The 23333-nt window shown below is 49.6% G+C and overlaps 1 protein-coding gene across 5 annotated transcripts in view; it reads right to left on the bottom strand.

The window, feature by feature from the left end:
* RPH3AL (rabphilin 3A like (without C2 domains)) overlaps positions 1-23333 on the bottom strand; it is a 44129-nt gene that overhangs the window by 14304 nt on the left and 6492 nt on the right. For 4 of the 5 annotated variants that reach the window (XM_066563224.1, XM_066563223.1, XM_066563227.1 and 1 more), the window contains 5 exons: positions 17234-17350; positions 15197-15340; positions 13120-13249; positions 9306-9392; positions 1310-1472 (listed from right to left, as the gene is read on the bottom strand). In XM_066563224.1, the coding sequence (XP_066419321.1) occupies positions 1310-1472; positions 9306-9392; positions 13120-13249; positions 15197-15340; positions 17234-17310 (601 nt within the window). In that variant the 5' untranslated portion in view covers positions 17311-17350. The remainder of the gene's footprint in view (positions 1-1309; positions 1473-9305; positions 9393-13119; positions 13250-15196; positions 15341-17233; positions 17351-23333) is intronic. The other variant, XM_066563226.1, reaches the window with a different exon arrangement.

The following is a 23333-nucleotide window of genomic DNA, read 5'->3' as shown; positions in this document are numbered from 1 at the left end:
AGGAGCTGCCCTGCCCACGGCAGAGCTGGGGGATGACAAACAGCAGGAGCCCCAGCACTGGCAGCTTCAAAGGAGGTAAAAGGAGGGGGGAGATGCACAAGTTCCCAGCTCCAGAGATGAATTACAGCCTGCAGTGCCCACTGAAAGCTGGCCAGAGGACAGGCAGGGCAACAGGGAAAGAAAGCACCAGAAAATAAAGCCATAAATTAATATTACCCAACCCATAAAGCAGCAGCCAGACAAACATCAGAGAGCAGGGACAGAGGCAGCTCACCACCCACATCAAAGCTCACCAAAGGTCACTTTGCTGTCCTCTCCTGCTCCTGCCTGTATTTAAGGGGAAGCCTTCTCCAAAAAACAGAACTCAGCTGAAAAGCTGAACTTAGCAGGCCAGGCCTGGGCTCAACAGCTTCAACTCCTAATGTTATTTCTATCATGTGAACAAAAAACAACCTCATCAATCAGTCCCTCTGCTAAGACAACTCCTTCCAAGCATCTCCTGGAGGGCAACGCAACCATCTATTGTTGATCTAATTTATGTTTAATTACAAAAGTTACAGCAGGGCTGGGAGTGCTTTCTTAGCTGGGCCCTGAAGAGCAGGTTTGTAAACCCAAGGCTCCTGAGGTTTCTTTATTAAAAGGTTATTTCCCCCTGCACTTCTGCTGAGTGGAGGAGAGCATGCAGCTGCTTCACTGGAGAGGTCTTCTCCAGCTGAGGGGATCTAACAGCAAAAAACAGAAGGGGAGAGGCCAGACAGTTCTGCTAATCCACACAGAGAGAAAGGAAATCAAAGCAGAACCGGCAGCAGCTCTGATGCTGCAGCACTCACATGCTGGCAGAGCAACTCCTAACTCAGCTCACAGTGACTTGAGGAATCTGCCCAGCAGAGCAGCAGAAGTGAGGAGCAAGGAGGGAGGGAATGAGCCCAGTTTTGGGTCAGCCCTGGCTGCACAGTGCTGGCCAGCAGTGGCACAGTCCCTGAGCTCAGCAGGAGCAGCTCCTCAGGCAGCTCTCTGTTCCATGGCTGTGTAGTGAAGGAGAAGGAATGAAAAACAGTGGGGTGAGGGCTGCAAGGAATGGAGGAAAGCAGGGCTGGACTGAAGGACAGGCACTCCAGGAGGACTGGGACTAATCCGAGCACTTCAACATCAGCGAATCCTCCAAAAACCATGAAACTCCAACATCCACATGGGGCACACACCACACCTTGTGGGACAACACCCCTAACAGAGAACTTCCCTGACTGCTGGGAAGCAAGAGGAGAAGGCAGCTCCTCCTCCCACCTCTTTTTTGGGGGGGACAACCAACCTTTTCCCCTGGCCCAGGTGAAGGGGCGGCTGCTCCCGGCGCTCTCGGGCTCCTGCCAGGGCTGGGCCTGCAGCTCCAGGGCTTTGCTGCTGCTGCTGCTCTTCAGAGGGGTGATGTACTTGGGCAGCCCTTTGTAGAACCACGCCCCAGACCTCTTCCAGACCTGCCAGAGACACAGACAGGACACCTTAAGCTGGGTTTTTACAGCAAAATGAGCTCCCCACCAAGCTTGGCCCAGCCGCTCGCTCTGATCCCAAATTCCTGCCCGGATTCATCTCCGTCCTCCTTCCACAGCTGAAAAATCCCAGCTGGGAGGAAGCAGCAGGTACAGATGGAAGGAGGAGCAGAAGGTGGTGGCAGAAGTGCTGCCTCATGCTGGACCTACAGCACAACCCCAGTGTTCATCCCACAGAGCAATTCAGGCCAAGCCAGGTCGTGTAATGAGCTTGAGAAAACAAGAAGAACTCTCAAATAACCTGAACCTGCCGCAGGAAATGGACCTCGAGCACCAAACTGTAATATCTGCTGTAAGAACAGCCTCCTCTCCAATTTAGCTTTAATGCAGCTTATGATGAAGGCACTCTATTAGGTATATTTAATATAAAGCCTGCTGTAAGCCAGGGGAAGGGAGAAGGGTGGCAGCTCAGACAAGAAGAAATGGCCTCTTACAAACCTAATTCTTGTGTGCCTTCCAGCAGCCTGATAATGAGCTAATGACACAGGCAGGGCAAAAATAAGTTAATATAGTAAAAATATCATTTTTTACTTCTTGCACTTCTGCTCAGAGTGAAGGAGATCATCAGTGTTCCCACTCCAAGTTCCCACAGCATTTTACACACAGTTTCATCACGATGGCAGTGGGTGCAAATGCAGATACCCCTAATTGCAGCAATACATTTGCAATTTGCCTTTAAGCTTAATGAAAGCAGAGGGCAGTGACAAAAGCTGACATTCAGGAGGACACCTGTAGTGACAAAATCTGACATTCAAAAAGCGGGACAGCAGCAGCACCACCACACTGATGGTTGCCTGGCTCCCAGAGCCACCAAGAGAGCTCAAATCTCCGTGTTTGGGGTCTTGAAAGCCAAGTGCAGGTAATCTGCATGCAGAGGGGGAGCTGGGAATGTGGTTTTTAAAGAAATCCACCCAGCAGGAGAAGCAAGCAGAGCAGTGCTGCGACCCAGCACGCGCGCAAGGGGGAGAGGCTGGTGCATCACAGCAAGGTCTGCAAAGCAGCAGGTGAGAGCATCCCACAGCTCCACCAACGTTCTCCTGCTGGGTAAGCACCCAGCAGGAATAACCACCCAGCAGGAGGGTGAGTCTGCCACCCGGGAAAAAAGCTGGGGAGCCAATTTCCCCAAGAACCTGCAAGTTGTAATTCTGCAGAGGGGGTTTGGCAGGCAGGACACCTCAGCAGCTCCTTCTCTGCTCTGTGCCAACAGTCAAAGTGACCCAGCCAGGCAAGGCACAGGCTGACCCAGCTCCTTCTGTCCCTTCTGCTGGCACGTGGGGACTCCCAGCAGTCGGTGCAGTGTGTCAAACAGCACATGGCAGAGCAGCACAGGGACCCTGCAGGAACGGGCTCTGCCTGCTGAGAATCAGGAAACGCAACAGATTCTGAAGTGTGGGACAGAAATCTCTGCACAGAGCTCAGGTACATGCAGGAGCTGCAGGCTGGGCAAGCCCAGGGGTCCCTGAGGAGGGCTGGAGGTTTTGGGAGCAGCTGCACCCAGGGGCACAGCAGGAGAACAGGGACAGGGTTGGGAATTGTCCATCCCTGACACACGCTGGGGATCTGGTGCACACACACACCTTCCCTGGATGAGCTGCTGGGGAGGAAACAGCCCTCTGGTACAGTCACTCTCTGAACAGACCTTGCAACATCTGTAATTTAATTTGAAGCACTGGAGAGACCTATTATCTTCAGGCTAGCTCCAATTTAGACACACCATAAAACCAATCAGACACAGCATGGATGGCTGGAACAAAGGCTGGGCACCCCCAGGTTCCTCACTACCCCAAAGCAAGTCGTTACAGAAAGAGTTAATGACACAACACACCCAGCTCTGATGTGCTAATACTACTATAAAATTGATTCTCTGCATACATATTCCCTTTAAATTGGTGCTTCTAATAGAGTTTGGTCCTATTATGGCAGCAGTGAAATTGTTTTGAAATCAGCTCTGAAATAGCTGCAGCAAGATGCTGTCCCCTGGATGGATTCAGTCCCTCTGCCCCTCCAGGTCTGCAGCACAGCCCATCCCAAAGGACCAGAGATCACATCCTGCTCTGCACATGGGGCACTCTGAGCATCCTTGGATCAGAACTCCATGTTTTGATCCATGGTTGATGTTGTTGACTGCTATTGATGGCATCTGATTGATGGCCAGAGTGGCCTGACAGCAAAGTCCTTGCTTGATTTTAAATTAATCCATCTGCAACAGAGCCTTGAGAATAAAATTCTTATTTATCAGCAGGACTTTACTCTTGCCAAGGAAGGGAGGATGCTGCTCCCAGCAGTTCACATTAAGGTGGAATTTGTTCCCCACAGCAGTCTGAGTTTGGGTGGAGCTGGAACGTCAGCAGGGAGAGGGACAGCCGTGGCCATGACAGATAAATGCCTTTTATGACCCTGATAATATTCCCATTAAAGCTGCATCAAGCCATCACTGCAGCTGTGGAGTGACACACGCAGAAGCAGATGGGGATTTTATCGAGCATTTTCAAGAGCAGCCTGGAAATGGGACCTGACACAGAATCACTGGGCCCTGCTGAAACTCATGTTGCTGCTCTGAGCACACAAGTGCTGAAACAAGCTCCTGAGCAGGGAAAACATTAGGGCTTGCTGATAAAGAGGTGGATCACAGCTTAGGGAATCACAACAAACACTTGCAGCCTCCCCAGAGTCCTCCTCATCTAAACAGAGATGCTCAGCTCTCGGGTTTTGGTTGTTAATTGCAGCCCTGAGATCTGCAGGATGTCTCTGTTTCAGCCCGTGTGTCCGAAGACCAAGTCAGAGCTCGGTCTTGAAGTTGTTTATCAATTCTTATCTATAAAATTTTCTTTCTGCCCAGCCGAGGTCTGCTCAGCAGGGCAGCCACAGGCGCTCTCACTGCCCCCGAGGCTATGTTGGTTTTTTATACTACAAACTACCTATAACATATTTACAATTACTTTCCAATACCTATCACCTATGTTAGACAGTGCACTTCTATTCCAAACCAATCCCAAAGTGCCAGCATCACAGCAGAAGATGGAGACCAAGAAGAAGAAGAAGAAGAAGAAGAAGAAGAAGAAAGGCTGGACACGCCCAAGTTCCTCCATCTTATCTCCAAAACCCCCATACCAAAAATCCTAAAATCTACATTTTCACCCTGTGATCATTTTATTATTGTACTATTTAAACTTCTATGACTATCAGGTCCTCATACAAAGCTGGCAATTTGCTCCACGGGTCACAATCAAACCCTCAGGTGCTCTGGGCTGTGTGCCAGGGTCTCTGAGCCCCCCGGCAACTCTGGACACCCAGAGGGATGCACTGAGTTCTGACACTTAGGAAAGATCTTTGCTGCAAAGCCACATTTTGCTCCACCACCTCCTGCTCGTGCCATGCAGCGTTCCCGCCCTGTCACAGACATCTCTTATGAAAAATCCTTTCCTTAGGATTTGTCCTCCTGAGAAGCTGAGAGGCCTCAGGAACAAAATGTAACCAATGGTTATCTGCTGCTGTGGAATGCAACAGGTGGATGTGTTGGATGTTTGTAATTAATGGCCAATCACAGCCCAGCTGGCTCGGACAGAGAGTCCCAGACGGAACCTTTGTTATCATTCTGCCTTATTCTATTCTTAGCTAGCCTTCTGATGAAATCCTTTCTTCTATTCTTTTAGTATAGTTTTAATGTAATAGATATCATAAAATAATAAATCAAGCCTTCTGAAACATGGGGTCAGATCTTCATCTCTTCCCTCAACCTAAGGCCCCTGTGAACACGGTCACACCACCCTGCAGCCCTTTCCTTCACAGCAGCCTGGGCTGGGTGAGAGGAAAACCACCCACTTCTACCCTCCCATGCTGACACCAGCAATACCAAAAGGTGGGGAAGCAGCTTCCTGTGGGCTACAGGGAGGAGAAAGGCACCTGCAGATGCAGGCCCCTGCTGGCATGTCCTGCCTGCAGCACATCCCCACACAGCCCCTCTGTCCCAGCCCTCCAAACACTGCTGGCAGCACAGAGACAGAGAGAGCCAGAGCTCCTCAGCCTCGTTATTTGCATTCATCTGCTTTTCCATAACACAGAGATTTCCAATTACATTATTTACAGCAAGCTGCTGTCGACTCCCACATTGGGCACTTGAGGATGAAGGAAATTAAAAGGCAGTGGAATTACCATTCCCAGCTTTGTTTCTGGAATAGCAAAATCCATCGCCCCCCTGACCCCGACGTTTCTCGAGCTGCAGTGCCTGCCAGCCTTCAACCATTTATCATCCCCCTTTCAATCAGGCCTCTTTTTTTCCCCCCCTCTATTCTAGAGGACACTATTTTGAGTCTAACTACTCTGCTGCCACCCCCAAAATAATATGGCAGAGGCTATTGATGAGTTCTTTCAATTGCAAACAGGTGCACATCGCTCCCATTCAATGCAGAGTCACCCAAAATAAACACCCCTCTCCATTCCTGGGGTGTTTTGCCAGGAAATCGTCATGCCAGGCAGGAATAACCCCAAGCTATGGTGCTTTACAGTGTTCCAAGTGGTAGGAGTGGATATTTGAAAAGGGAAGCCCCGGGGGCAAAAGGGGGGGGAGATGACTCTGCTCCTCCAGCACAAAAATCTTTGTGTGATAAACTGAGAAATGCAGCCATGAAAATGCTGTGTAGTGAAGGAGAAGGAATGAAAAGGAAAGTGAAGCAGAGAGGGCAATTCTAAACTTTTAACAGGTCCCAGGTAGTTGACACTCTCTTTCATATTCGAGGGAGTTTAAGAAAAAAAGCTTTCCCCCCACCCCACAGAAACTGCTTTCATTATCCCTACAATTCTGGATGTGTCAATTCAAATGTAAATGTGCACAAATGCTTCCAAGAGGATTTAATTACAATGATAGCATCGCTAATTATGGATATATATATATATATATTAAAATATATGTATAAGGGGTAATTCAGGAAGGTGCTCTGCAGAATCTGGTGCTACCAGTCAAAATAAGGCTGTGCAGAGAGTTAAAGGGCTGGGCAGGGATGTGACAAAACCCAGCAGGTCCCTTTTCCCCTTCAGGCCAGGAGGTGAGAGGCAGATTTCAGCCAGGCACAGCTAATTCAGGATGGGCAGTGCCTGGCAGCAGGGAATCCTTCCAGCTGTGGATTTACCAGCAGCTCTGCCGCCAGGCAAGCTCTGCTGCTGCTGCCACCAGCCCTGTGCACTGCAGGAGCTGCTCCCTCTCTGCCCCGGGATCTCACTCCCACTGCAAACCCACAGCTGCAGGCAGGGATCAGCACCCCTGAGCTCCCACAGATCCTGCAGGAGCAGGGGTGACCCAGGGGATCAGCCCTCCACACCTGACTGCTCAAAGGTGCAGCAAGATCAAAGCAAGGCACAAGAGGAGGGAAGGGGGAAGGGACATTCTTGCCCTCAGAAGTGGATGTGAGCATGGCTGAATTTGCTTCTGCCTTTGCTTGCAGGAGCACTGAACCACAATCCACAGCATCCACAGCAAAGGAAAACACCCACAGAAGCCTGGAAAAACAAAGGGGGGCTTCCCACAGCTCCCGCCGCAAACAGCTGGGACAAGTTCCCCTGGAGGGATGGTCTGGTTTACTCCAGGATGCACTGCTGGTGTGGGGCTGCCTGGGGGATGCTCCCCCTGCAGACACAGCCCCTGACCCTGCCCATCCCCTCTGCCCTGCCCGGGATGCCTGGGTGCAGCCAGAATCCCAGGAATCAGCAGGCAGAGCCCATCCCCTGCTTCCACTCCCCAGAAATAAGAAGGTGCCAGAGCAGCTCGCGGCTCTGCAGCACAGCCCTCCCAGAGGAGCTCCCCAAGGAAACAGAAAGCAGCACCAAGGCTGGGATTCCAGAGGGATCTGTGGGCACCCAGCACTGGGCTCTGACTGGAGAACTGATATTCCCACAGTTTGTAGCTCTGGAGTTGGTTTTGACCCAGGCTTGGGCGATGGTTTAATCACAACCAAAGCCAGGACTGCAAAAGGGGGACCCTAACCCTGACCTCAACCCTGATGTGCCACTAAACTTCTGCTGGCTTCATTCCAGCCTGCAGGGCTAAATAATAACCTGGGAAATGAAGGGATGAAGAAGTGTGGACACTGCCACAGGCTGCAGCTGTTAGCTGGTGCATGGGATGCCCAGCCCCAGCAGCCTTAGATCCTGCTGGGCCACATTTATTCTGATTTACCTCGACTTCCTTGGCCAAGGTTTCTCTAATTCTCAGCTCCCAAATCCCCAAAATAAAGGCAGGGCATGTAGGAACACAGGGGATGGATGATTTGATGTCTGTGTGCCTTCACTGTGACCCTGCCAAGCTTCTCCTGTTTAGGGCACCAGCAGCAGCATAAATAAAAAAGGAGACAGGCTTGAACCCACCTTAAAAGGAAATGGAAAGTAAAGCAGAAGCTAAGGGTTGGGGGGCAAGTTGAGGCTATGATTTAGTCTAAGAAGGAAAGGTCCATCCATTTTCCTCAGGGATGCACTTTGGCTGCATCTCAGGGCTCACAGAGTGAGTGCTGAAGGTTATCATACCCTCACACTCTGGCCACACCTAACACGTGCTGGACACATCAATATTCTCTGCCCACTGACCAGGTTACTTACTATTTTTTAAGAAATAGGAAAAAAAACCCACAGTGGAACAGAGAGACTGAAAAAAACCCCAAAAGAATAAAGGAAATAAAGCAAATTTTAGTCCCTGCGTTTTCCTGCAGAGCACAGAGAATACCTGCACCTGCCTCAGTCTCTATTTTGGGATCTCTATCTGGAATTCAAAACATCCAGATGATTCAGTGTATCAAACTGTTATCAAAATCCAGGGAGCTGGAATGCTCTCTTCCTGCCCTACCCACACTGTTGCTGATAATTTAAATTATCAGCATCCACGTACCCCTCATTTTACCCGAGCATGGACTTTGTGGGTGCTCCCACACAAAAAAAAAAAACCCCTCCAATGTAAAACCTAAGCAATGCAAAGTTTCCACGACTAATTAAAGAAAAAAATTCAGCACCTCCAACAGCTGCACAAACACTCTCACTACGCTTCAAAAATTGATTTAGCAGAGCACCCAGGTTACACAGCTGGGTACAGCTTGGTCTGAAATAACTGGACTGCATTGATGCTCAAGGACCACAAGCCAAAGCCCAGAATAAATTGATGGGAACAAGTGAAAATCCATCTGTAATCACAGAACAAATTCACAGACTTCACTTCAGAGCCCTGATGTTGGGGGATGCTGGCTGGCAGACAAGAATTGAGGCAGATTATTACTTTTTCTTTTTTTTTGCAGTGTAAAGTCAAGGATGAAGGATATAAAAATTTAGAGACCTGCATTAGAAGTCTCACACACTGGCAAGTTATGGGATTTTTGCAGGCAGGGAGGAAAACAGATTTAAAGGCTGCAATTCTAGTTATTTTTAGTGGGGCAAATATTGCAGTTACGCTCTACATCTCTCAAGCAGTATTAAAAAAAAAAAACAGTTAGCCAAGTTTATTTGCCACAGAGTGAGGAAGGAAAGGGTATAAGGGAACAACTTTATGGCCAGAGCTAGAAAAATCTCACAAAGTCAGGCTCCAAGTGTGGTTTTTCCCCTTCACCCCCTCATAAAACAAAGTTGTCACCACTGTGCGTGTTTGAGCCTGCCTGGCCTCCAGCCCAGCCTCCCAAATCCCATTTTCTGCCTTGCAAGGCCCAGGGAGGAGCCCACACATGCTGTGCACAGCTTTGGGGTGGGCAGGTGGGTGCTGCCGAGCCCCAGCTCCCCACAGCTGTGTTTTACCTCTCTCTGCTCACTGCAGATCTTGCACAGCCACAGGGGACGTTTCTGGCCTCCAACAGTTTCTATCCCACACTTGGTGCAAACTTTCTGAAACAAGGAGAGAGAAAAAAAGGAAGAAAAAACAAAAAAAAGAGAGAGGTGGTGTTAGCAGCTCCCCGCAGCCCTTGGGGGAGAGAAGGTTGAGAAGCAGCAGCTCTGTTTTGCTCTCCTTAAAAACCTAAAGCGTGGCACAAATTCCCTGTTTTTCCTGGAGAAGCACTGCCTGCAGGAAGGTGCTGCAGGGCTGTAAGGACAGGAGACAAAGGCAAATCCACTGCACAGTCCTTGATCCCAGGGGGAGGAGAGAGCTGGGCAGGGCAAACCAAACCCCATCACCCACAGGTGAATTTCCAGAGCTGCTTTTTTATTCCCCTGAATCCCAACCCCCGGTGCCTGAGGTGTGGAAAGCAGCTGTAAGCGGGCACAAGTGCGAGGTTGGGAATGTTCTCCTTCCTCCTCTCACACACAAGTGTTGAACCCCACGTTTTCCCCTCCGTCTCAGCGCTCTCTCCTCGATCTGGGGCTGTTTAGCAGGTGGCCATGGCCGTGGTCACACACATTTCCTGAATGTCTCTGGCTCTGCACAGCCCTTGCTGCTGTCTCTGCTGGCATTCCGAGCCATTTACAACCACCTGAATCACCCAGCATTACATAATGAAGCTGATGCCTATCAGCCCTGGCACTGCAGCCTGAATGAGAAATGGGATGAATCCTTTGATCCTCACAGAGGAGCAGCCGCTCACAAGACTAGAGCAAAGGCTTGCTGAGATATCCACGGGGATTGGATGTCCCCAGGTTCACACATCGCCCACACCAGGCTGCTCCTGTGCCCAGGGATGAAGGTCTCACCTTCTTCATCCCACTATTCCTGCCCTCATGCTCATCCTCCCAGAGAAACAATGAACAGCCTGTTGAGCCTGGTGCATCACCCCTCAGCATGGTGCTCCCCAGGCCAAGGGGGATTGGCACATTCAGTCACACACCCCAGCTAAAAGACCCCAAATTCTCCCCCTCTCAACCCAAACCCCGAGGGAGCAGCTCAGCCTGAAACACCCTCCAAAATCCCAATCCCCATATGGATAGTGCATTCAAACGCTCCCTCTAGTGGAAATTCCCAACAGGTTTTACTCCCAGCCACGAATTCTGAAAAATCCCAGCATTAAAACGGTGTTTTCCTCCTCCTCCCCTCCTCTGCAGAGTAGCTGGGAAATTGAGCATCACTCAGAATCCCCCCGGAAGAAGACATAAAAATCAAGGGCATTAAACGCAGCCCCATTTCTCATTAAATACAAGACAAAGCACTTTCCTCTCCCACTCATCCTTCACCTTTTACACATGACATCAATCCCCTCTGCATGGTAAAGCACCCTGGGCTTTGTCTCACTCCTGCTATGGTTAACACATCTGGCTTTGCCACAGTTATTTCACAGATAATAAAAATATCCCAATATTAAAAGCATTCTTTCCAAAGCAGAAAGCGGCACTTAGAAGACCCATCAGAAGTGCAGAAGCTCTGTTCAGCAGCAGGGACTTGCTGGAGGTAAATTCTTTGCTGTGTTTCAGGTGCATCATTACAATTCCTGGTACTGAATTAAATGTGCTGCAACGACACGGTACCAGAGCAGGGCCTGCCAGAAAAAGATGAACTTTAAAAAAATCCATAATTCCCTGACAAATTGCTTATTGCACACAGCACTCCATGAGTGATGGATATCCCTGGACAAGAGGAAACAAGCAGTTCACTCTGTGCTCTGCTGAAGGGTTGGCTGTTCCCCGAGTTCACTTCACAACATTAAAAAGCAGAAGGGGACAAGCCCAGGGCACCCAGGCAGAATTGCCTTGGGCCAGCACAGAGCTGAAAAGTGCAGCCAGTCTGAAAGCAGCTGCAAAATGCACCCTGAAAAAGTTGGGGCTCACTTAAATCAACCTGGATGTGAATGCCGCTGAACTGCCCAACAGACTCCAGACAAAAGGGAATTAAAAAAAAAAAGAAGAAAAAGAAAAGAAGAAAAAGGGAATAAGAAAAAAAGAAAAAGAAAAAGAAAAAAAAAGAGAAAAAGGAAAAAGGAAAATGGAGAAAAAGAAACAGGAAAAAGGAAAATAGAGAAAAAGAAAAAAAAGAAAAAAGAAAAAGAAAAAGAAAAAGAAAAAAGAAAAAAAGAAAAAAAAAAGAAAAAGAAAAAGAAAGGAAATAAGAAAATCCAGGTTTTCTCTGAGGTTTTCTGGACACAGCCCTCCTCAGGGACAGCTGAGGGTCACTCCTGCAAGGGGACAGGGCTGGGAAGTGCCTGAAGCAGCCCCTGCCTCCTCAGTAGCGCTGAGGGCTCACAGGAAATTGGTTAAAAAGCCCCATGGCAACGTGACTTAGCTGGCTCCTGACAAGGTGAGGGCAGAACTGCCAGGGGAAGAAGGCAGGAACAGAGCACATCCTGTTATTCCACATGCCTGAAATACAGGAAACAGCCAAGAATCTCCTGCCTGTCACCAACCCTTTATTGTCCACAGTGCACAGAGACCACGCTGCTCCCATCCAAACCCAACCTTTCACTCCCCACTGCTGCTTCCTCCCACACCCCTTCCCTAAAAGCTGCTTTCCCCATGGTTCAGGAGCCAGGGGCTCCAAGATTTGTGTTTCCTTCCCCAGGCACTGCCTTGGAAGGAATTTTCTGCACAATCCCAGTGATTTCTGTGGCTTCCAGCAGAGGAACCTGCTCTGCACGAGGGCTGCGTCCCACAAAAGCCAGCAGGGCCACAGAAGGTTGTCTCCCATGGTCCAACCACCAGTCCATGGTAGTTTTTACTAAAAAAAAAAAAAAAGGAAAACCAGCAGGTTTTACTCAGCAGAACCGCTCCAGCACCCAGCAGGTGCCCTCACCTCGCCACAGGAGATGCACTGGCATGAAGGAGCTCCCAGAGGGGAGTCCCCAGGGAAGGTGGGCTTCAAGAGCAGGAAAAGCAGCCTCCCAGCAGAGGCAGGATGAGGTGGTTGCCTTGGAGATCATAATCTCCACAGAAATACAGATGAACCCCTCAGCTGTGGAGCCAAGAGCAGCAGGAACCATCCCTGGGGTGCTGGAGAGCAACAGCTCACACAACACAGGCACTCCCTGAGGCTCAGGGATGGAAATCTTGCACTGGCTTGGAGCTTGAGGATGGACTTGGGTCCTCCTGGAAGGTCTCAGGGCAGACCTTGCAGTGAGGCCCAGCAAAGCTCACAGACTCTGTTCTGAGCTGTCTCTGGTGGCTGCACATTCCTGCCCCTTGTCCCACGCTGCAAACCCCAAAAACCCCAGCTGGGAATTGCAGAGGGGGCTGGCACAGCCCTTCCCAGCACTGAGGGCAACTCAGGCACTTTGGGATCCCAAGGAATCTCTTGCTATCACCAGGATCCTGAGGAACCTCTTGTTATCACCAGGATCCCGAGGAACTTCTTATTAGCACCAGGATCCTGAGGAATCTCTTGTTATCACCAGGATCCTGAGGAGCCTCTTGTTATCACCAGGATCCTGAATCTCTTATCATCACCAGGATCCTGAGGAATCTCTTGTTATCACCAGGATCCTGAGGAGCCTCTTGTTATCACTAGGATCTTGAGGAATCTCTTGTTATCACCAGGATCCTGAGGAACCTCTTGTTATCACCAGGCTGCCACAGCAAACTCGATGGTCTGACAGCACCGGTGACAATAAAATCACCCTGCAGAGCTCTCCGAGGGCCTGGTGGTGTTTCCTGGAGAGCCCTGCTGCCAGGGACAGGCTCGTGTGACCAAACCCACCTTTTTGCAGTCCTGGCAGAAGACAGAGGAGCTGCCCAGCAGCCCCAGCATCTCCCCACAGAGCAGGCACTGCGAGAGGCCGTTCCCCATGGCGTTCCTCCTCATGTTCTCCAGCCTCTCCACCAGGCGCCTGCAGGCAGGAGGCACAGCACAGTCACAGCACTGCAGGAAAAGCTCCAAGTCCATACCAATTTATTTTCTTTATTGACATTTGGCATGCTAAAAGGACATTTCAGAAAACTTTGCCATAGTTTAAAGTCGTTATTTCTTGTGAGAAAATCTAAATTTGAATGAATTGAACTAGCTGAAAAAATACAGAAACACTTCTAATCTACAAAATAGCAGTAAAGATATTGCTACCTGAATGAAATTTTTTTGCATACCTTCCCAAGGGGAGTAAATATGATCTATAGTATTCTACAGCACCCAAAGCTTGTATGTGGGTCTTGAAATCTCATATTTCAGTGTAGCTGGAGAAGATCTTTACACAATATACTTAAGTGGGGACATCAAAATAGCACATATCTATTTCTGTCTATGACATGTAAAAGTCTAAGTTTTATCCATTGTCTTGCCCTCACACCAGGGCAAGTCAAAAAGCACTGGGAAAGGGGCAAAGGAGCTAAACCTGCCAAGCCCTCTCCATTTCCCATCTCCCTGAAAGCAGCACTGACTTGCCCATGTCCCATTAGAAGCAGGAAGGCCAGGCTGAAGGCCAAAGAGCAAAATGAGCCAGACTGAAGCCATCAGACCAAAATGAGCCTGGCTGTGGCACCGGAATGGCACTGACTGCTCCCTGCTCTCCACCACAGCCCGTCTGGAAGACAAGAAGCACGTATGCAGGCTCAATGTCTGCAACAGCAGGGCTGGGAGAGGGCAGGAAGGCGGGACAGGCAATTAGGATGCAGGGTGTGGGGAGCATGCAGAGCAAGGCTGCTCTGCCGTGAGATCACTGCTTGGCAACCTTCAGGCCATCTGCAGAGGGGGACAGCAGCAGCCAGGCCATTCATCAGCACCAGCAGCAGGAGGGAGTGATCCTGCCATCCATGAATCCCACTCTCATTAGTGCTAATGTCCCATCCACCAGGGCTCCTTGGAGAGCAAGGCAAGGGCTGTTTGAAAGAGGTGCTGCCGTGGTGGGGAGGTCAGGCTGCACAGCCAGGGAGAGCCATCATTAGTGGTTTTATGATCCTCGACTTGGACTCTGGCACAAAAGAGCTCCTGGGAGTGAACAAAAGGCATTTCAGAGAATGCCTGAGCACAGGAGCTGCAAGGGGAGCACTTGCTGCAGCTCCAGCAGCAAGCACACAGGAGCAGGCAGGCCCTCAGGGTCGCTGGCTGCTGCTGGGGTCTCCCATTTATCACAAAAACATCACTGCCACTGCTCGTTAGCCCTCACTAACGAGCTCAGCACAGGGAAGCAGAGAAGCAAGGCCTGCTGGACAGGGGCTGGGAGTCCCTGGGATTTCTGTCTCATGAACACAAACACTGCTGGGAAATGCTGCAGGGCTGCCCAGCTCCCTGCCTCTGAAGGCAGCATGATCACAACACAGAGCTCAGGCCAGACCTCCAGCAGGAATGAGAGCAAATGGGAACCTGCAGGAGCAAAAGGATGCCTGTAAATTAAATAATTCAAGCTAGCAAACCCCATCCAGAGGGCTCAGCCAGCTAGAACATAAACTCATTCTCTGCTCCAGGCAAAATCCCAGGGGCCTGTTGCGGACAAGGGAAAACCTGATTACACTGCCAGCAGTGATCCTGAGCCACCCATGCCCTGGGCACAGCCCAGCCTCTCCCAGAGCCCCTGCCTCACCCAGCACCACCTGCATGTCCCAGGGGCTACGTCAGGGCTGCAGCCTCAGCAACCCCCAAGGCTCAAAGCAGGAAAAGACTTCAGCGAGAAGGAAAACACAGCGGTCATCACCTCCAAACAAGCAGCATGGGAGGGGAAAATCACTGAGCTAAGGGATGCTGTGAGGGATGGAGGCTGAGCTCAGGCAGCTGGGAGAGGCACTCCTGCCTGGGCCGGCCTTTTCTGGGGAGGGAGGGAAGGGAAGGGACAGGAACGTGGCCGTACCCGACGCGCTGCTGCTCCGCCACGTCCAGCTGCTCTGCCTTGCGGATGACTCCCAGGATGAGCTCAAGCTCCTGGGGGCTCAGAGCCTGCATCTTCCTCTGCTTCTCAGTCTGGAATGTGTGCACTGACCAGCCCGTCTGGAGCCTGTGGGAGGGCGTGGAGGGCAGGACTCAGCTGGGGAGGGAAGCACAGAGCCCCGGCCCTGCCCTGGAGGATGGCTGGGATGGATGGAGGGCAGAGATCTCTGGAGCCAGGTTGTGGAACTTGGGGTTTATTGCAAAGGGTGTGGGTGCAGGGGCTCTGCTGGGAGCTGCCAGCTCAGAGCAGGCCCCAAAGAGGAAGAGAGAGGTAAAGAGAGAGAAGGCAAGAGGGTGGTAAAGAGAAAATGAGAGAGCAAGGTCCCCGTTACAATCCAATAAATCTTCTTCTGTGCTGAATATTCTATTTTTCACTAGCCAATCTAATATAAGATAAAAATCCTATAGCATTTACATACAGCCTATAGGAATCATTACATTACCATACATTTTAAACCCTAAAAACTCCTCTTTGGACCTCTTCTGCCAAGCCTAAAAACTACTCTTTGGAAGCCCTAAAAACTACTCTTTAGAAACCCTAAAAACTACTCTTTGCAGTAGTTTTAAACCCTAAAATCTACTCTTTAGACCCTTTCTGCCAAGCTAGTAGGGTCTGCTCTGCCCCTTGGAGCTGTCTGAAGGCAGAGGGTATTGTTTGATCAAAAGGGGGATTACCTTCAGCTGGCCACATCATTGTTTTCCAGTTGTTCAGTAACTGAGGTATCTCAAAGCCTGCTATCATTTCCATCTTGTTTCTCTATTCTCAAAATCTTGTTCCTATATTTCCATCAGTTTCTATATTCTCAAAACCTCTTGCCAGGCAATCATATTTCTAAGGCTTTCCTGTTTCATCTTTCCTGCCCCACAGCCCAGGCACACAGACCCACGGCAGCCTCCCAGCAGGGATGTCTGCTCCATGCCTAAAGCCCAAAGCAGAGGCTCCTCTCACTGCCCACATTTCCACAGCAGCACTGAGTGCTGTGCTGCCTCTCCCTGACCTCCCTTTCTGCTCCTGTTTGTGTTTTTCTAAGCCCCTGTTCTGTTCCTGCCTGTCCACAAAGCAGCAGCAGCAGCATCACCCTGGGGCTGCCTGTCCTGGGGATCCCCTCCCAGGGATGGATGCTGGTGCCAGGCACCACAAATGCCAAGAGCAAACCCCCAAACACAGGGATCACCTCCTCCCTGCAGGATCCCACATCCCTCATGCCCTCAGTTCAAACACACAAACCCCTGGGCATGCCTAGAAATACAAATTTGGCACCATCCTCCCTTGGTCTGGCCCAGGTTCACACGAGGACTCCAGCAAACCCCCTGTGCCTCACATGCAGCAGCTGATGCTTCTCCTTGGCTCACTTGGCAACAGGCAGGAGCTTTCACAGCTCAGTTAATTAATTACCATCCAGGAGGGCTTTGGAGGTCACTGGACACACTTATGGCTGCAAGGAGGATGCACTCCTGGGCACCACTGCCTTGCTGAGGCTTTCTGCAGGCTGGGGAGGTGGCAGTGGGGTGCTGAGCCAGGCGGCCCCCTCAAACCATGGGGTGTTCCCCTATTTTCTAACACTCTGCAGCAGCAGCTGAGCCCAGGGGGTCAGGCAAGAGCAGAGGTGGCACAGTCCCAGCTGCCAGGGAGTGAAAACACCCAAGAAAAATGCACTTCTAGAGCTTGACTCATCCCCGTCCTTTTAGTCCTTAGGTTGTGCAGTAATTTTAACCTTCGGGGGAAAACGAGAACTAATTACAAGTTCCTAAAACAAAAAGGTGCTGGCAGCTGGGGGATGCCATCAATTGTATTTAGGGTGCTCCAACCCTTCCTTTCACCCAGAGGAGGGCTGTGGGATGGACTCCAGGGGTGCAGGATGAGGCCAAGAGCCCAGAGACACCAGGAAAGCTGTGAGGGCAGAGCCAAGGGTGGAAAGGGAGGAGGAGGAGGAGGATGAGGAGGGTGGGGAGGACTCACTTGGCTCTCAGGGCCAGCTGCCGGTCGTTGGGGCAAACCCAGGGGCCCGAACCACTGCCAAAAATCATGTCAGCCATGGCCCCAGCCTGGGGAGGGGTGGGGTGGCAGGAGTCACACCTGGAAGAAGCAAACAGAGCTGATCTGCCAGTACCACACACAGTGGGAACAGCCAGCCTCTCACCCACAGACAGTGATAAAAACATCCCATCACCCTCATAAAATAGAAGCTAATAAATACTTTCAGATACCTTGAAGGCAAGGCTGGAAGTTTAGATTTTATGGTATACACTGAGAAAAAAAAAAAAGCCAGACACTCTTTGTCAGTCCTGATTTTTCATTTCAAACTAGAGAAAAGCGTTGTCTGTAAAAATAATCCCTGCCTCCCCACCTCCAGAGCCCCAGCACTGCAGTTCTGACAGAGAAAGCCACTCCAAAGGACACAAAGAAGCTACAGTTGCCTTTTTTTTAACCTCTTAATGGGGTAACAAACAAAAACCCACGCAACAATCAGCATGAATAGTGGTAAGTCATTTCCTTCATTAAAACTGCCTCCATAATAGCCTGATATTTATAACTCCAGCCTACAACAGCAGCTTGTTTGCATCCCCTGATCCTTGAGACAGCACCTCTTGCAGCAGATCTCCTGCTGTGGCTCCTGTCCCTGGCATGGTCACACCAGAGCTCAGTGAAAATTCCTCTGAACTGATCAGGAAAGGCAGCAAGAACCAACTTCCAGATGCTCGTGGGAGAAACATCCCCCAAGGAGACTCTGCAGCTGAGCAGTTCTGAGTCCTACCAGCAGCTCAGATGAATGGAAAGCACCAAGGGACAGGCACAGCCAAAGGATTTCAATGGATGCTGAACTAGGCTTGATGTACTGAGCTTTCAACCAGCTGGATGTGCTCTCCAGCAGAGCGTCTCACAAGCCCTAATGCATTAATTCCCAGGTATTAATGCTTGTCCCCAGCACAGACACTTGCCAGCTTTGGAGCCACACCTGCTGGGCAGAGATAAGGTGTTTAATGCTGGTTGGCAAGCAGAAATCAGATCCAATGGCAGGCCAGGTGTATCACCTGCCAGCTGAGCTGGAGTTCCCAAGCAAACTCTGTTTTTCCAGCCTCCCTCCCCAGCAGTGCTGCAGCCACCCCTGCTATCTTGCTGCCGCCACACTGAGCTCTGTGTGCTCTGCCAGGCACAGCCTGGTGGCCTTGGCCCCCTCACACAGAGCTTGTGCACATCAAACCCTCCCTGCTGTGCTGAGCTCACGCGTCCCCCAGCACAGAAACACCAGAGAACTGCCAGCTCCCCCCTGCCAAACCCCACCTCAGCCCCCAGAGCCAAAATGAAGCAGTTCCCTCCTCTCTCTGGCCATCCCAGTTTCTGGAGAGAGACTGAAAATGCAGCGCTTGCAACAGGCAGGAGGGAAGAGGGGAAATTCCACACAGATTTCTTTCAGTGCAAGGGGAAATGTGTGCAAAGAAAGGTGGAGGCTCAGAAGGGTCTGACTTCTGCAAAGGGAGGCATGGGGGAGATGGGAAAGCTGCAGGAAGCAGGGCTGAGGCAGGAAGGACAGACAGAAATGTCACACGGGATTTTTTAAATTAGTCAAAGTGATGGCTCTTGAAAGAGAAGAAAACCTTGAACCCTGGCACTGCTCCCCTCACTCTGCTCAGTGCCACACGCTGGGTTTGCATTTCCATCCAGCCCCAGAACTCCTCCTGCTCTTTTAATCTTCCTGACAATCTCCAGCCAGAGATTGTCTGTTCTCCAGGAGAGAACACCAAGAACACCTTCCCCACTCCCATCCCACAGTGCTCACACCCAGGGGAGCAATCAGGCATGAACAGCACAAGAACACAGAGGCTCCCACCCTCAGGCCTGAGTTAGAAGCAGAGAAAAGCTACAATTGCACACAGAATGGCTGACCTGGGATTTTGCAGTGATTTCCCAAGCCTGTGATGTGTGGTTACAGGATTATATGCATATGTAGCCCCCCACACAAATGCATATATTAAATTACTCCTCAGCTGCACCATGAATTCCTCCCTCCCACTCGTGAACACCTGAAGAACAGCACGGCCCACACTCTGTGTCCATGCAGGGCTCCAGGCAAGCAGCCTGTGGTGCCTGGGGGGTCTTTGGAATAAAACCTGGAGCTGGAGATGAGCCCCAGAGCAGAGCCAGGGCAGAGGAGCTGGCTTTGCCAGCAGCTCTCAGGGTGGGAAGCTGTGCTGGAAGCATCTGCCCCTGCTCAGCAGAGCTTTATCTGCTCCACCAGAGCTGGAGGCGAGTCAGAACAGAGCACATGAGCTGAGCATATTTTCTCAGGAGAGGCTTAAAGGCATTCTCCAGCCTCAGAGCACAGTGAGCTTTGCTCAGCCTGACTGAACAAAAACAAGCAATGTCATGGTCCTCTGCCTCTTGTTACTCAGCATAAGCTCCCTGTCCTCCCCCTTCCCTGAGCAGCATCTGCAAAGAGAGAAGGCAAACAAAACACAGCCTAAAGAGCCACCAGGTCCCAAAAGAGTCTTCAGAGAGATTATTCCCTGAAACATTCACAGGATGTGCCATCTCCTCTGATGGGAGTTGCGGGCTTTCCACTTCTGCCCGTGGAAAAAGCCTGGTGGGGACACAGCTCGGGGAAGGAAACAGGAATGGGGCTGCAGGGCATGGTCTGCTGGGGGAAAAGCAGGGCTGGAGGGAAAGGATTGTCCCTCATGGGTGTGGGAATGATGCCAGAGGAGTGGAAGGCGTGGAGCATCTTCTCTCTTATCTCAGTACAGGACAAGAAGTGCAGGGAAATCAGAAACACCCAGATAGCAAAACCACGCCAGCCTGGGGAGTCGTTTCCATGGGCTGTGGTGAAATATGCCCCTCCTGCAGTCTTGCATTTTCTCTCAAAAAAAAAAAAATACTCCAGTGAGCACCAAGCCATCCCTTCCCTGCCCTCCTCTTCTCTACTGGTGAGAGAGCAAGAGAAACCCACAGCTCCTGGCCCTGCACACAGGGTGACAGCAAAGCACGAGCACTTTGTGGTACAGAAAAACCTCCCACTCCAGGCTTCTGCTTTTTACCTAAATTCAGAATTAAAAGGGGGAGTTCTTATCAATATTTTGTGACCTGCTTTAAAACCACTCCACCTGTTCATTCCTTTCCTGTGATGGAGGAAGTCATGTGAGACAAAACCTCATTAAATCTGAGTCCACCTGGCTGCCCTTGGCACAGCAGTGCCCTGCAGGGCTGCCCCTGCCTGTGGGGCCAGGGGCATCCAGGAGGATGCAGAGCTGAGCACATCCCTGCCCGCAGCTCTGTCTCTGCTGTCTCCGTGACAAGAGTTGTACTCTGGCAACCAGGACTCAGAATGTGATTTCAGTCTGGGAGGGAGAAACCTTCCAGTGAGGGAAGCAGTGGCAGGCAGACACAGCCCTTGGACATGATGCTCTTCAAAGAATTCCTGAGAAAGAATCCAGGTTTCCTCAGCAGAACATCAACATGAGCACGATGAATTTTACCTCAATAACAGCACAGACACAGCAGGTTGTACCTGCCACCTCACCAGCTGAAAGAGCAGGTGCTTAAGGAAGAATATAACAGGAATATAACAGAATATAAGAGCACAACACAGCAATCCTTCCCCAGAACACCCTCCCAGCCTCCAGGGATCCCTGGCTCATGCCTGACCCAGCCTGCAGCTCTGTTTAACACCCTCAACATTTCCCTGTCCCAAATTTACCAGCTTGCTCTTCCAGCACCAAGTCCCTTCCCCACTCCTCCACCTCAGACATTTGGACTTCAGCAAAGTTAAAACTGAAGGGTTTTACTGACACTGAGGCACTCATGGCACGAAAACCTCCTCATGCAGTGACAGAAAAAAAATCCTACACAGGTCCATGATGAGGCCTCCAGTCAGCTTCCATTTGCCTGCCTATTTCAGCTGAGCAGCTCGTAATTTGTTCTCATAGCAAATTAATTAGACTACTTTTTTTTTTTTAATATTTCATTTTACAAAAATCAAAATGAAGCAGTTGGCTGGAGCCAAGCTCCCAATTCCCAAGCTGTGTAAATACCTCACCTGCTCCCAGGGCATCACCTCCCTCAGGATTCCCAGGTTTTCCCTCCAAGAAATCAGTGTTGTGAAAAATGCTAATTACTTGTGTTAAAATTTTAAAAGCTTATATAGTATGTACATATAGGACATGTTTATACTATATGTATATACTATACTATATTATACTGTATTTTTATGGATTTTTGTAGTATATTATAGTATATTATACTATAATATACTATAAAAATAGTATATTTTTATATATTACTTTATTTTATAGTATATGTATATACTATATGTATATACTATACTATAGTTTACTATATTTTTATGCATTTATTTTTATAGTATATTATAGTATATTTATGGTATATTTTTATATATTACTATATTTCTATAGTATATGTATATACTATATACTTTTATACTATAGTATAAAAATAGTATAAAAATTAGAGCAATAAGTATTTGGACAATCAGAGTTAGGACAATAAAGGACAATAAAAAAGTAAGGAATTATGAACGTTTGGATGTTTTCTTCAAAAAAGCATGTCTGCTAACAAAGGATTAACTTTTTAAAGTAATAGTTTGTTGTATATTCATATATTTCATACATGATGTAAACATTCTTTTTAAACTAGGGATTTTTTTGTTTATTGTCAACTTCCCCCCCTTCATCTTGTAAATTATGATTTGACTCTGTGGAGTCTGAAAGGAGGTAGGAGTTTGGTTATTCTCAATAAGAAGGTAATAATTTTTCCTCTTTGGGATTTTAGTGTCTTGTTGTTATCTCTGTATGAAGAATTTCTTGATTATCTTATCCATTCCTTGAGCTGGTTAGAAAAGTATCTTGCACAGTTTGTATTTTAACATCATGTTATAGCCTAAAATTATATTTAACACACTACTTAAAAGGATTAACACAGCATAACTTTCTAACACAACCCATATAATATTCATGTTAATATTTGCAAAAAAGCCAATCACATAATACACATTTTTCACAGTGAAATCACCTCCTGCTCTGCAGCCAGACCCCATTATCCCAGGGAAACCCTGGCAACCCAGCAGTGTTTGCTGGTGTTGCCATGACACAAATGAGGGGCAGGGATTGATAAGGTTAACCCAGCTCACCAGCAGGAAGGTTCTTGCTGCAGCCACCCCTCTTGCCCTGTGCTTTAAAGGCCCCCAGCTGTATTTCAGAGCTGGTTTGAAGTGCCAGGAGAACCCTCGGGGCTGGAGGAAATGCAAAGTTGGCTTGGGAGCCAGAGCAAGGCTGAATCAGGGTTTGGAGAAGTTTTTCTCACACCTGAAGCACACTGAGCTGCTCATTCACACCCACATCCAGCAGTTCCACAGCCCCTGCAGCAGGAGCCTGCTGTGGGCACCAATAAAATGCTGGAAAATGATTTTATAAGGGCTAAGCAGGGCCAGGAGATCCCCAGCAGCTCCCTCAGGCAGAGACACACCTGGGCATGGCTGAGGAGCAGCATTTTGGCATTCCTTACACACCCTCAGCAGGAGATGGAGAGCCAGGAGACACAGGGAATCCAACAGGATCAGAGATGCTGACACAGGGATTTAATGGGATCAGAGCTAGCACAGGGAATCCAATGGGATCAGAGCTGACACTGGGATCTAATGGGATCAGAGATAACACAGGGATCTAATGGGATCAGAGCTGGCACAGGGAATCTAGGGATCAGAGCTGACTTGCAGCTTGGGCCAAAAGACTGCCCAAATAAACACCACAAAGCTTTGCCAAGCTTGGAGAAAACAACTTAAGGACCCAATCAGGGAGACTTTCCCCATGAAAGCTCCATCCAAGCAGCATCAGTGCCAGCAAAATGGGGACAACCTCATTCAGATCCTCATTCTGGCTGGGCCAGCCCAAACCAAACACCAGCTGGGAGGAGATGTCCTCATGGTGAAAGGCCAAGCTGGTAAAGAAGTGGGTGAGGATGAGGTTTGGGGGGGAAAACCAAGAAGTTTCCTCTCCACCACAGCTGCTTCCCAATCCCAGCAGCAGCAACAAGAAGCCAAACTGCTTTT

The sequence above is a fragment of the Molothrus aeneus genome, chromosome 20 (assembly GCF_037042795.1).
Source record: "Molothrus aeneus isolate 106 chromosome 20, BPBGC_Maene_1.0, whole genome shotgun sequence".
Lineage (NCBI taxonomy): Eukaryota > Metazoa > Chordata > Aves > Passeriformes > Icteridae > Molothrus > Molothrus aeneus.
This window is presented reverse-complemented; position numbering and strand designations above follow the sequence as displayed.